Source organism: Pan troglodytes, chromosome 16 (genome assembly GCF_028858775.2).
Source record: "Pan troglodytes isolate AG18354 chromosome 16, NHGRI_mPanTro3-v2.0_pri, whole genome shotgun sequence".
NCBI lineage: Eukaryota > Metazoa > Chordata > Mammalia > Primates > Hominidae > Pan > Pan troglodytes.
In genome coordinates this window covers 46,241,981-46,256,317 of record NC_072414.2, presented here as the reverse complement: position 1 = coordinate 46,256,317, position 14,337 = coordinate 46,241,981, and the positions used below count along the sequence as shown (strand labels likewise).

At 36.4% G+C, this 14,337-nt stretch overlaps 1 protein-coding gene across 2 annotated transcripts in view; it reads right to left on the bottom strand.

Moving 5' to 3' along the window:
* The window catches only part of UNC13C (unc-13 homolog C), a 787,554-nt gene that overhangs the window by 358,606 nt on the left and 414,611 nt on the right, over positions 1-14,337 (bottom strand). For both annotated transcript variants that reach the window (XM_054667546.2, XM_009429165.5), the window contains 2 exons: positions 2,040-2,267; positions 939-1,080 (listed from right to left, as the gene is read on the bottom strand). In XM_054667546.2, the coding sequence (XP_054523521.1) occupies positions 939-1,080; positions 2,040-2,267 (370 nt within the window). The remainder of the gene's footprint in view (positions 1-938; positions 1,081-2,039; positions 2,268-14,337) is intronic.

Genomic DNA, 14,337 nt, shown 5'->3' with positions numbered 1-14,337 from the left:
TCCAATTGATTTCTTGTCTTCTATTTTAACATGTAAAGGGATATTAATCTCTCCCAGAACTCTGAAGGGAGAAATCCTCCAAATCCCTTAGTTCATTCTACAGTACCCTCTGTTATTTGGTTCCAATTGATTTTCCAAACCTATTTCTTAAGACTTCCTTCATCAGGCCATATATGCAAGAAACTCCACTTCTTACACAATATTGCCCACATTCCCAAATAAGCTATATGTTCTGGGTGTATTTACCTACCATGGTAATGAGATTCCTGTTTAAAGCATTTGCAAAGAGAGAACTAAAGAAAAAAGACTGTCTTTAACTCATGTAGGAATTTTTACTTCTACCAAATAATAACTGAAATTCATTTTTTTACAAAGGAGTGTTAAAAAAAAGAACTTTTGAGAGAAAAATGAGTTTCTGCTTTTCAGTAAAAGATATAAGAGGTTTAAAAATAAATGCCCTCATGGAATGTGCAAGGTTATAAAATTTATCATCAACCATCTCAATAATATAAGCTAATGTAGATATGGTTCCACCCCAAGTGATGGGCCAGGAGATGCTCTAAGTCTACTGGCTTTAGTTATAAATCTTCAGATGTCAAGATACTGTTAAATCAAGATTACATTTCTGGCTATGTTGGGTCATCTCAAGTTATAGATCATGTTGTATATCTTTTTTTATCTCCTGCAAAGCCACCCCAGTCATGCCATCTTTTTTTGATTTGAAGTATTCTTCTTATTCACTTGCTTCCAAAGATGAAGAATAAATAATAAATATTATGAGAGTATTGAGGGAGTTTATAACATTACTTTTACTTTTTTATTACTTTTGGGTAAGAGATTATTAAAATATGAGATAATTATTGCATCCTTTTTATGCCCGTCTTAAATTCATTGTTAAATAATTTAATATTTGTAAAGGTTTCACATTATATACTCACAAATAAAACTTCTCATCCCATACTGGATTCAAATTTCCAAAAATGGTTTTTGTTCTTCTTTTGTTCTTTCCAACTTGAACTGTAACATATGGATCACTAGACCCTGTTTTATCTTTTGCCTGTAGACCCTGTGCAGAAACCACTGAAATAAACCAAAATAAACATTTTAACATACAGAGTCCTCAGAAACAAAAAATAATAATAACAAAGACAATTTTTCTGTCATTTGGTTCTTTGGGTTTATAGATGCATCCCCATTGCTTTCATTCTCATGACTCACAGAACTTTAAAAAAATTTAATAAAAATAAATATACAACATTAAAATCTGGAATTTTTGCTCTTGTCTTTAATGAAAAGTAGCTATATACATACACATGCATATACATATTAGCTATATACTCATACACATTACTGCATACATGTACAGAGGAATGAGGAAGATATACCTACACTTATATGAAAAATTACCCAACATAATTCAAAGGCCTGTAATCCAAACTGATTTATTTATGAGTCTGCCGTCGATATTGATCAACTCTACATAGTTGAGAAAGCATCTTTGTTTATCTTGTAAATACAAAATGAGTAAGTAAAGAGTCTTGGTAAATGTTAACAGGCTGCACAGTCACTCGCTGTTGACATTACAAGCAACTTCAGAAGTCCAATTTACTAGATATCATTAAACTCAAATTGTGCTGACTCGAGGACCAAATGGATGAGGGATGTTGAGCCAGGAGTAAGTAAAATAACATCGATTTTCTCATTTAAAAAGATTAACTGAACAGATTATTAGCTACTGTTATAATTTATCACTGGTAGGCAACAAAAATGCTCATTTCTTGTACACTGCAGGTGAATATATTGAAAAACAGAAACTTTTTCCTATGAAAGAACTTGTGATTAGAACAAGACACAGACTAAAATTATTTCACTTATCTAGTATGTATTTTCAAAATGTGAAGTACCAACTAGTCTTGTTCATATTAACATGATTCAAAAAATAATCATTTATTTTACCTATAATTATTATTAGCAGTTATTTCTAGGGCACATAAAAATCTCAATTTACAATACAAATTTTTAAGAAGACTTATTTTTACCTGTAATGGTTATTTTTGCAGACCACTTAGATGTCCCATCCAGTACACTCTGTTTGGCCGCCTTTGTAAACTGCACAAAATCTTCTTTAGAAATCTGAAACATTTCCTGGATTACTTCAAATACTTCTGGCCGGTTTTTCTCCCTGATCTTCATTCTTTCTTTCATTGCTGTAATAATGGTCTGAGTCTTGTCTTCGGCACCATGTTTAGAACTCTTTTCTGCTGCTCCTATGATGGAAACATCAATGGTGATGTGAATGGAAATGCCGTTACTTTTTGATGGCTAAAGGAGGGAGGAAAAGGAGGAGGAAGTGAGAATGAATGAGTGCTTTCATTCTGTGGAGTCAGGTGGCTTTTTAGAAAAATATCATAATGAAATGCTATGCTGAGATTCACAACAACTAGTACTCCTTTGTGTTATTGGCAGGTAAATTGACCTCCTATGATTCCCAGGCTTTTCTTTTGTATTACTGAACTAAATCAGGTGTTGTGCAAAAATTTGGAAATCATCATTCTCAGTAAACTATCGCAAGAACAAAAAACCAAACACCGCATATTCTCACTCATAGGTGGGAATTGAACAATGAGATCACATGGACACAGGAAGGGGAATATCACACTCTGGGGACTGTGGTGGGGTGCGGGGAGGAGGGAGGGATAGCATTGGGAGATATACCTAATGCTAGATGACGAGTTAGTGGGTGCAGCGCACCAGCATGGCACATGTATACATATGTAACTAACCTGCACAATGTGCACATGTACCCTAAAACTTAAAGTATAATAATAAAAAAAAAAAGAAAATAAATTTTCTAAAAAGAATTCAAAAACAGCAAAAAGAACAGACACAATCAAACGTGTTACATACCACACATATTTCTTCAATGGGTATCCAAAATGAAATTGAGAAATAGACAGAATATAAATGGCAAATGTCACTTGGAAAGCAATAATTCAAACACATCACTGTTATTTGCTAAACATTAAAATAGAATGTAAGATTCTACTTGGGAAGAAAATGATTGAGCTGTTTAAAAAAGATTTGGACACTACTAGGCTAAATGACCTATAATGTAACTGATAGAACACCGACTTGAGCTCTCTTTCTCTAATATATCCAGAGCTTTTAAATGACTGAATACTCATTTTCCACTAAAAACTTTTTTTATTTCTGGGACATTGTTTTTCATGACTGGTCTCAACTTTCTGGGCATTTTTGTTTGTAACACAAATCATTCTGTCAATGAAAGATTTCTAAAATTCCATTATTGGATCCCTAACCTTAAGCTACTGGCTAGATATTCTCATTGTTCTGTATGGCCTTCTGGGTTGCCCAGTATTACACAAGTTAATAACGGACCATGATTTCAATTTCCACAATTCCTTAGTGAGTTTAAAGTAAGAAAGCAAAAGGTCATGTACCAGTGTCGACAGGAACTGCCACTGCTAAAATCAAACTTTTTTTGGTACAGAAGCAACTGAAATACAGTGAAAATAATCGAAAGACTTGTGTTCATAGGTAGTAATTGCTCTAATTTTCTTTGACATGACTGTAAGTTTGCCTAATTTATATTCTCATTTTTTTCTGAACTATTATATTTCTGAGATAGGCATACTAATATCTCATAAACTATTTAGAGATTAAATGGGATAATTTATAGGCAAGCACAATTTCTACAATAAAAGATAATATCAGTAATGTTCTCTGAACCTAATTTGTGAATGTTGAGCCCAATTTAAGTATAGAAAGTAAGACAAGAGATGAAAGGTCAACTATTAACTTTACTTATGATAAATTCATATACAATTTGACAGCAATAATTTAATGTAAATGTTCATTTATTTGAAAGTGTAATACCTGTTTCCTAGAGTGGAAAAATATATTCCTAATAATGAGTGTGAATAGAGGAAGCAAAAAGATATGAATATTCCAGTGGTAGAAAGAGCAGTCTACCTGTCTTTATCTTTTATTTTAAACTTTGAGGACCTAAACAACATTTAAAAAAAAAGGAAGACAAAAAAAGGAATGAATTCCACTAAAGATGATTTAAAAGGACATTGTAAATGGTCTACACTGTTGAAACTTGTCCCTGGAATAGCTACAAATTTGTAAATTGCATGCAATTAATATGTTTTTAATTTATCAATATTGGTTTAACTACACAGTCCATAATTCTTAAATAGTAAAATTAGCTTAGGCTGGAGTAAATAGTTGAAACTATCTGATAGGCATATTTTATTCAAGTAGTTAATATTCATTAAATGGAAAGGACAGTGGTGACTGGAAAATGTTCCCTACAAGACACAAAGTGACTCAAAAGTTTGGTCTGTGACAGCCAGGCAAGGAATGTCTTAAAGGTTAGAAATGTCATAAAAATGTTGACTCTCTCCCAAATTTCCAAACAGCTATTCTTATTTTTGCTGTTAATGCTCCCAAAGGCTCTAGGAAGGAGTGCTAAAGTCATGGAGAGTTAAATATACTTTGGATTATTTTTCTAAATTCAGGAAGAGCCCATCTAACTACCATGCACACAATAAATGCTCAAACAATAGCTGCCAAATTCAAAGCTAGAATATAAAGAGATTTTTCATCTACAGGAATCAGACTTCTGTCCTTAACGACTGCCTCTTGTTATTAAAAAAAATAATTAGGAAAGCTTGAGCATTAGCTTTGAAATTTCACTTATTCTTATGTATTATTGCTGTTATTATAGAATATCTATTCTAATATGTACAGACAAAAAAGCCATAAACTGAAATTGCCAATCGGTGGACAGCAGGTTAATAGAGACATATGTTTAAGCATTTTCTCTGTTATTTCTAGAAAAAAAATATATGTAGCTTTTAAAAATTTCCTGGGCGCGGTGGCTCAAGCCTGTAATCCCAGCACTTTGGGAGGCCAAGGCCAGCGGATCACAAGGTCAGGAGATTGTGACCATCTGGCTAACATGGTGAAACTCTGTCTCTACTAAAAATACAAAAAAATTAGCCAGGCGTGGTGGCGGGCGCCTGTAGTCCCAGCTACCTCGAGGGGCTGAGGCAGGAGAATGGCGTGAATCTGGGAGGCGGAGCTTGCAGTGAGCCCAGATCGCGCCACTGCACCCAAGCCTGGGCGACAGAGCGAGACTCCGTCTCAAAACAAAACAAAACAAAACAAAACAAACAAACAAACAAAAATTTCTACTTTTGCATTTTTGATCAGAAGAAAATTATTCATCTTAGATTGTTTAGCTCAGAGATAGAGACAAATTCATAATAAATTTTTGTCACTGATTTACAAGTACTTTCCATTGCCCTATTCTTTATCAAACCCACATATCTTACGTTTCTAATGAAACTCTTTCTTAAATAGTTACAATTTGCCATGAATTTCCAGCCCTTTGGGTTATTTTTCTTCAGGCTTATTTGTTTATCTAAAAGTCATCAGAGATAACTTTAAATTTGCTTTTACATGAGTCTTTCTTCAAAGCGTGTGGTAGAAGGTCTAGCAGTGTCATTGAAATACAGTAATATGCCAACCAGAGATCAACAATAGATGAGATCAAAAGAGATAATGTAAACTAAAAGCACTTTGTACAGTATAATATCCAAATGAAATGCATCATTGATACTTTTAAAAATAATTACTTGACAGATAAGACAATATAATTACGGACAACACAACCATAATTCAACCTTAGACAGAGGGGCAAACTGGTTCTCTTCTACGTAATTTAATGGGACAATTAACTAGAACTCATTTTTCTTTAATTTTTATCAGACAAAGCATCTAAACTTCAGGTGAAATTAACAATTTTACCATCTTTATATGACAATTTACAATTTTTGTGTTTTTTTCTGAAGAAGTATCTATAGATAATTTCTACAAATAATTATAGAATTTATAGATATAATCTAAAAATAGAAGAAAGAATATTGAAGTTGTTATATACGTAACTTTATATATAAAACATATATAAAGTTATATATATTTTGATTATATGATTATATATAACTTTATATATAAAACATACATATATAAAGTTATATATATAAAAACTTAAAACTACAGGTGTGTGTATGTATATACATATACATACACACATATATACATAATATACATACATATACATATATGTGTGTTTATTATATATAGAATATATGTATACATATCTATGTATACACATAGATATGTATATAATAACTTCAGTGTTCTTCCTTCTTCTCAGTTCTTTCCTTTTGCTGTTTTTCTCAACAGCTCTTCCAAAACATTTCTACTCTCAAGTCACCTACCTCACCTCCATTACCCTCCATTCTCAGCATGTGATCTTATCTCAAGAGGAAATAGAGGTCTTTTAAACACAACAGTCACATTTTCTCTCCTCTCCTACAGAAACACAAAAAAACCCAAACCTGATTTGTAGTATTAGCAGATTTCTGTGGTGTAAATATTTCTAACAGCTGATTCCAAGCAAATGCCTCACAAAATTCTTTCATATTTAACAATCACCATTGACATAGCTACCTGCATATATGTCCATTCCTTATGCTACCTCATAAGGCCCAAATTTTATTAAATGTGTATTCCAAGTGTCTCACACACTGTTTGGAAACTAGCATACACTCAATAAATACAGGAAATACTTCTTGAGGGAGCCGAAGAAAAAATGATTGGCATAATTGAATATTTACTTTGGCTCTGGGTTAATTTAATGTGTTATGAAATTCTTGCAAACTCCTGCCCTAAGGCCACAATTCTGGAAAAAAAAAACCACAGGAATAAATTGGATATAAAATGATAAATATCCTGCGGAATAAATCTTATGAAAAGACAAAATACACCTGGCCCTTGGGTTTGGATTTGCAATTCTTTGAAAACAGAGGCTGTATTCCCATCATTAGATAACAGAATTTGGTTAACCTACATGCCACGTGCACTTACATAGTCAGCATAAAGCAAGAACATGAATGCCAACTATAAATGGAAGAAATATATAAAGAGTATCACTTTTAAATAAGGTAAAAGTGCACAGTACCTATCAATGCTTCAGTGATATGGTTTGGCTGTGTCCTCGCCCAAATCTGATCTTGAATTCTGGCTCCCATAATTCCCACGGATTGTGGGAGGTACCTGGTGGGAGATAATTGAATCATGGCAGCAGTTGCCCCATTCTGTTCTCATGGTAGTGAATAAGTCTCATGAGATCTGATGTTTTATAAGGGAAAACCCCTTTCATTTGCTTCTTATTCTTTTTCTTGGCCTGATGCCATGTAAGACATGCCTTTCGCCTTCCGCCATGACTGTTAGGCCTCACCAGCCATGTGGAATTGTGAGTCCATTAAACCTCTTTTCTTTATAAATTACCCAATCTTGGGTATGTCTTTATCAGCAGCCTGAAGATGTACTAATACACTTGGGTAGAGGAGACAATCTTGAGTGTGAATCCTGATCTGCCACTTAACTAACTGGCGTAGTCTGAATGTTTGCATCCCATTGAAAGTCATATATTGAAACCTAATCCCCGATGTGATAATGTTAAAAGATGAGGCCTTTGGGAAGTAGCTAGATCATGAAAGCAGAGCCCTCAAGAATGGGATTAGTGGCCTTATAGGCTCAAGGGAGCTCACTTGCCCCTTCTACTATGTGAAGATGCAGCAGGAAGTCAGTAGTCTGCGACCTGGAAGATCGCCCTCCATGGGCCCTGACAGTGCTGAAACCCTCATCTTGGGCTTTCTACCTTCAGAACTGTGGGTAATAAATTTATGTTGTTTATAAGCCCCCCAATTTATGGTACTTTCTTATGCAGCTGAAACAGACTAAGATCCTAACCTTTTAGTCTTGAGCTTGTTAGTTTATCTCTCTCAACTTTAGCTTCTTTATCTGAAAAACAGATAGGAATAGTAGTAGTGTCTCCCTTAACAGTATGAGGATTCAATGAGATAACACATATAGCTTTAATAATAGTAATGGAATAAGTATAGTGATTTCAGCATGTCAAAAAGGTGAAGATATAGGTATTTATTAAAGAACTTCAGGCCAGGAGTGGTGGCTCACATCTGTAATCCCAGCACTTTTGGAGGCCGAGGCAGGCAGATCACTTGAGGTCAGGAGTTCGTAACCAGCCTGGCCAACATGGTGGAACTCCATCTCTACTAAAAAAAATACAAAAAAATTAGCCGGATGTGGTGGTGCATATCTGTAGTCCCAGCTACTTGGGAAGCTGAGGCAGGAGAATGGCTTGAACCCGGCAGGTGAAGGTTGCACTGAGCCGAGATTGTGCCACTGTACTCCAACCTGGGAGACAGAGTGGGACTTTGTTTCAAAAAAATAATAATAATTTCACATTAGTAAGAAATTTTAGGGGTTTGAGCTGCATAATCACTTGACCTCTGAAACAACTGGAAAACTCTCACGCGGATGGTGTCTGCAGTATGCTGGATGCTCTATATCTATTTGCTAGATGAGGGCCAAGGAAGGGCTTAAAGATAAAAGAAATTTGAGTTTAAAAAAACTAGAGAAAATAACTTATTTATTTTTTTGACATCCATAAAGCCTTACCTGCATTTGAGACTGATGGACCCAGAGAAAGTGGGTGGTTAACATCCATTGAAAGCATTCAGAGGGTCTGATATTGAGGGATTTTTGTATTCTTTTCTTTCTCCAGGAGCCTCTCTGACATGGGAAATGGGTCTTTACTGCTTTTCTTTTATTTCCCAGTAAAAACATGTAGGTGGGCCTGCTTTCATTGTCTCTCTGCTTTTTGCCCCCGTAAAATCATGTGGGTGGACATTCAGTTGCCATTCTCTACCCATTTCTTTTAGATGTTTTATATCCAAGATAATACGAACCCTCCTCTTTTAACATGCCTTCAGTCTTTTCAAGGAACAGACCTGCAACTCCCCCAGTCTTCAATTTAGCAGCCTCCTTTTTCCTGTAGAATCAAAGCCACACACTCCTTATTTTTCGCAAACAACAAAGGACTGACATTTAACAGTAGGTAATTGGAGGAGCACAAATCTAACATAGCGTCATCTCCCATTCGTGTAGGTGAGAGCCTGTAGGTAACTCTGTCACTGACAGTGGGAAAATACAAGAAGGTAGCCCACTTCCCAAGGAACTACCACCTTCTCTAAAATGACCAGTGTCAGGGAGCCTGGCACCAAGAGCATACAAAAAACTGCCAAACTGTTTTTTCTCTTCTGCCTGTACCATACCCACCATATTCAATCATCTCATTATTGGTATATGCATACTTTTAGAACAAGTTTGAAAACAAGCATGTTTTGAAAATACAAAATCAGGAATGTGCTTGCATAACAGTATGTTAAAGGTAATACATCTCATCAGCATTTTCTAGAGGTTTCCCAGTCATCACAGAGTCAAAAGCTATCTATATTGTTTAGGGGAACAAATTAATTATGATTCAAAATGTGCTCAATTTTCAAAATATTTTTACTAAGCAAGGAAAGAGAAGAAACCAAGAGAGCGATGGCAGGAGGAAGATATTTTTCTTTGTATCACATTTAGTTTCATAGATTTCTTCATATACTTTTCCAAAAAATACAAAGCAAAAGAAAATTAAACACCAAAAATTTCAAAACAAGATTTATTTCTATTTTTTCATAACTAGACTCTGACTTCTAGGAACTTTGCTAACACAACTAGTTCACAGTGTTGTTCAGAGCTGGCCTGGTACTCATAGCTAGGCTACATTGTTCTTTTCTTGTACCTAAACAATTTCAAAGAGCGCCAAACTTAGATGTGGTCACCCTGCAACAGTGTTAAAGTAAGACAAACAAGGCCGCTTCCTTATTTTTCCTAAGCATAGACAAAAGCATAGCACTGCGTAAACCACAAAATATCAAATATTCTCTTTCCTAATTAATACGAGTGGTTGTTGTTGCTTTAGGAAGTATAATTGTTCTCTTTTATCCGCAGGGAATGCGTTCCAAAGCCTTCAGGAATACCTGAAACCGCAGATAGTACCAAACTCTATCTTTATTGTATAGTGTTTTCGTTGTTGTTGTCGTTGTCATTGTTTTATTTTATTTTAATCTGATCACCAAGAAAGCTACTAAGTGACTATGGGGTGAGTAGCATCTATAGCATGGATACACTGACAAAGGGATGACTTTCCTTCCAAGAAGGATGGCAGATTTCATCATGCTGCTAAAAATGGTGTGCAACTTAAAATTTATACATTATTTCTAGAATTTTCTATTTAATATTTTTGGACCATGCTGCGGAGGACTGAAACTGGAAAGTGAAAACACGAATAAGGTGGGACTACTGTAAAGCTGTGGCTTCAGTCTACTTTGCCTTCCTTCTAGATTAGATGTTTACAGACACAATATCATAGAATTGTCCTCACTTCCACGTAACACCCCATCCAGAGTACACCTCTGTTTTCTAGCACCATCTTGCCGAGATGCCCTATAGTCATCCTGGTGTATGTTCTCCCTCACAGTAATAAGTGATAAAACACACTTTTTAAAACTACGGGTGTGTTCCTGGTGGTCTCTAGCTGGAGGTCATTGACAAGTATTATTAACTGTTTTCACAGATGAGGAAAATGACGCCCAGGGAAGTTTTAAAAACATTATAGCTGCAATAAGACTGGAAGTCAGATTATTTTTAAGTAGCTCAATACTATGAAAAAACATGCATTGATATCCATTGAGTATGTTATATAGAATACCTCTATGGCATTATGCAAAGCATATTCATCCTCTTTGTCTCTCTCGAGCAGCCAACCCCAACACCTGAAAATGCTCCATTATTAGTCTACTCCTTTGGGTTAAGGAACTGACCGTTGCATTCATTTCCCTTTTAGTGTTGTTGAAAAGTCAATGCAATAACATGCTGGGAGAGAGGTGGTAGTGATATGGAAGGGGGTCAGGGAAGTGCCTGAAGGGGAAGGGCTTGGTCTCTGGCTAGGGCTCCACCCCTGGGCCTCTGCCCAGGGACCTAAGTGAGGACAGGCATTTTTGTTTTCCTGCCCAAATGTTGCATTTCCCAAGACAACCCTGGCCTGCCACGCCCCCATCCTGTGCCTATAAAAACCCTAAGGCTCTAGCCAGCAAACACATAGACCGCTGGATGTGGAGAGGAGCACATCAGCAGAGGAACACACAGGCGGCTGGACATCCAGACGAACACACTGGTAGAAAAAGACACAAGTGGCTGGATGTTGAGAGGACACCGATGGGAGCATGCCGAGTGGAAGAGCACAGGACAGAAATCGTCACGTCGGCAGACCATCAACTAACAGAACGTGGTGGAGTTTGGCCAGGGCAGTCAGAGGAGAGCCCGGGCCTCCAAGCGGCCTGACTCCAGGGAAAACCATTTCCTCTGGCTCCCCCATCTGCTGAAAGCTACTTCCACTCAATAAAACCTTGCACTCATTCTCCAAGCCCACCTGTGATCCAATTCTTCCAGTACACCAAAGCAAGAACCCTGGGATACAGAAAGCCCTCTGTCCTTGCGATAAGGGAGGGGTCTAATTGAGTTGACTAACACAGGCCACCTGCGGGAAGCTAAACTTAAAGAGCACCCTGTAACATATGCCTACTGGGGCTTCAGCTATAAACATTCACCTCTAGACACTGCCGTGGGGCTCCCTACCCATCTGTATACTCCTCTAGAAGTCTGAGCAGCGGGGCACTGAAGAAGCGAGCTACACCCCATCACACGCCCTGCAAGGAGGACATGGGAACTTTTCCTATTTCAGGAGCATTGAGGATTTATTGGCGGTTGGCTGTAGATGGCGGGTCCTGAGGAGTTATCATGGCGGGGAACTCTTGGAGGCTACAGCAGGCAGCATAGAATGTCTCAAATTCAGGGGTACCCTATGTGCTTTCTCCCATAATAAAAAGTGAGACAGCACTGAAAATAAAATGCAGTAACTTTCCTTTTCTTCCCCCTAGGATTGACTTTGCAAACTTATTTATAAGTTAGGAAAGAACACCAGGCTGAGTTCAGAGACCTGAGTTCTAATCCTGCTTACGCTATTCGCTTGATTCTTTTTGATGAGACACTAAATCTTCTGAACTCAGCCAAAGCAGTAGACTGAGTTTCCTAACTCACTAATCTCGAAGCTCCTTTAATAGCGTATGCCTATATGGAAAGATGATATTTAAACCACAACAGGTTATTTCTAGTTGTAGTTCTTGTTCCTTCATTGATTAGTTTAACCACATTTGTTCAGCAGCTCCTTTGCTTAAATGTGTGTTAAGTAGCAGTGGATAAAAGGAATCCTACTTCCAAGTTTCCTGAGTACTCATTACTTAAACATATACTGTAAAATTGTTATTGAAAGAGTAAAATGTCAAAACTTTCCAAGATACATGTTCACGTCTGTTCATCTAAGTTATGTATTAGAAAATAAGGTTGAGTCCAGGAAAAATACCACTTACTTCCTTTGCAGCTCTGAGAGCCCAGAATAAAGCTCCTACCCACAATAGTTGCTCAATATATGCAAATATTTGACTGTCTTAAAATGTGATTTCAAAATGTGATAACAGGGCAACAAAGAAAGGAGAATCAATATCTAATTTGCAAACAAGAGTATGTTAAACAGATTTTATTAATGCTACGAATTTATTAATTGCTTGTCTTAGGACATATAAGTTCAACATAATGTCAGTAGAAAGCACATAGAACTAAAGAACACATCTCACAAAATGCTTCTTTGCTGAGCGTTTCGTGAAATATTTTCTGGCCTCATGCAGGTGCTTGAAATTTCTAGTTTGGAATTAAAAGTAGGCAGAATGCTTATTCAGTAAGACTCTGGGATTCCTTCTTTGGAGATGTGTAAGGAAAGTGCCATGATTATTTGCATTTTTTTCCAATCTCTGTAGCTGTCTCTTTTCTACACTGAAAACATAATCAAGGAAAATATTTTACATATGATGTCTCTTTTACAGATGACTCACTGCACACAACCCTCATCCCAGCCAACACGGCCTTTTTCTAGTTTAAAACCACCACTGAGGTGCTACAGCAAGTTCCTTACACGTTATGTTAACATAATTCAGGGTCACAACCTGCTCCTCCATTTATTATAATTAAATTATTTCACCACCAAATGCCTTTTCCAAAAAAGAATAAAATGTCTTTTTAGGCGACGAGACGCAAATGAACTAATTAAAGAAAAAGCAGGTGAACTCTGGCTGCTGCCACTGATTTTATTGAAGGAGTATAAATCAGGTCTCTTTTCTCATTGTTCTCCCTGTTTCCATTTGGTCTCCTTCTTACCACCCTGTGGCTGTGAGTTTTGGGCCAAGAAGGTGGTAAAATCTATGAACTACCATCAAGTACAATTAGCTAGAGAGGGTGTTAGATGAAGCTCTTTGGGGAATTGACTGGACATTTCCATGCATCTCTGAACCCACAACGAAGCACTGGAGCAGTGAGTTGGATTTCACCATCACCTGGTCTAATTCCACTTGACTGAAGGTGCACAAGTCACAAACCCAAGACTTCATGGTAAGGAAACACCTAACTTAAATCAATTTGAAGTAACTTTACATACTCTCTCTTTTGCATGGGTCATTGGTCAGACCACATGTAGAGAACTTAATTTCTTTTAGCATGTGTGTGTTGATAGACTGTAATTATTCAGAAAAGAATTAGCAAAATAAAGAGTACTAGAAACCTATAGAAAACTAGATAATTAATTTAAGTACTTGAAAAACTGTCATATTTAATAGAATTCATTAAATATTTTCACCAGAAGTAAGATATGGCTTAATGGGTAGAAATTACAAAGAAAGACTCCTTGGCTTAAATTTTAATTTATGAACTAGCATTCTAAAGTCATGAGTTAAACTGTCTACCAAGGGTTGAAATTTTCCCTGGAAATGTTACGAGATTGAATGGCCATTTTATAAAGAAAATCATAGAACTGTCTTACATTTAAAGGGGACTGAATTAGCTATACCTTCTAACTCTGATTTTCTTAGCTTTTTATTCTTTCCCTTTCTTCAGTGTTGGCATTCATGAAATTATCTCATATATAGTGTCACCATTGCCATTTTTTTGGCTTAAAACAATGAATAAGATACATTTCTTAAGGTAAATGTCACTGATTCTGTAGGGAGAATTTCAAATTTTATTGATAGTTATCATGGAAAGCTATGAAGTTAAGTATACATACTTGTAGGACCTCTTTCTGATCAATATGAGAGTGTCAATGTTAGGGAAAAGGTAAAAATGGATTTATAAAAACCCTCCCTGGGGCATGCATACCCACCTTCACCGTTCTGCACTATTTTTGATTCTTCCAATTTATGTGTGCATTTTAATGAACAATGTCAG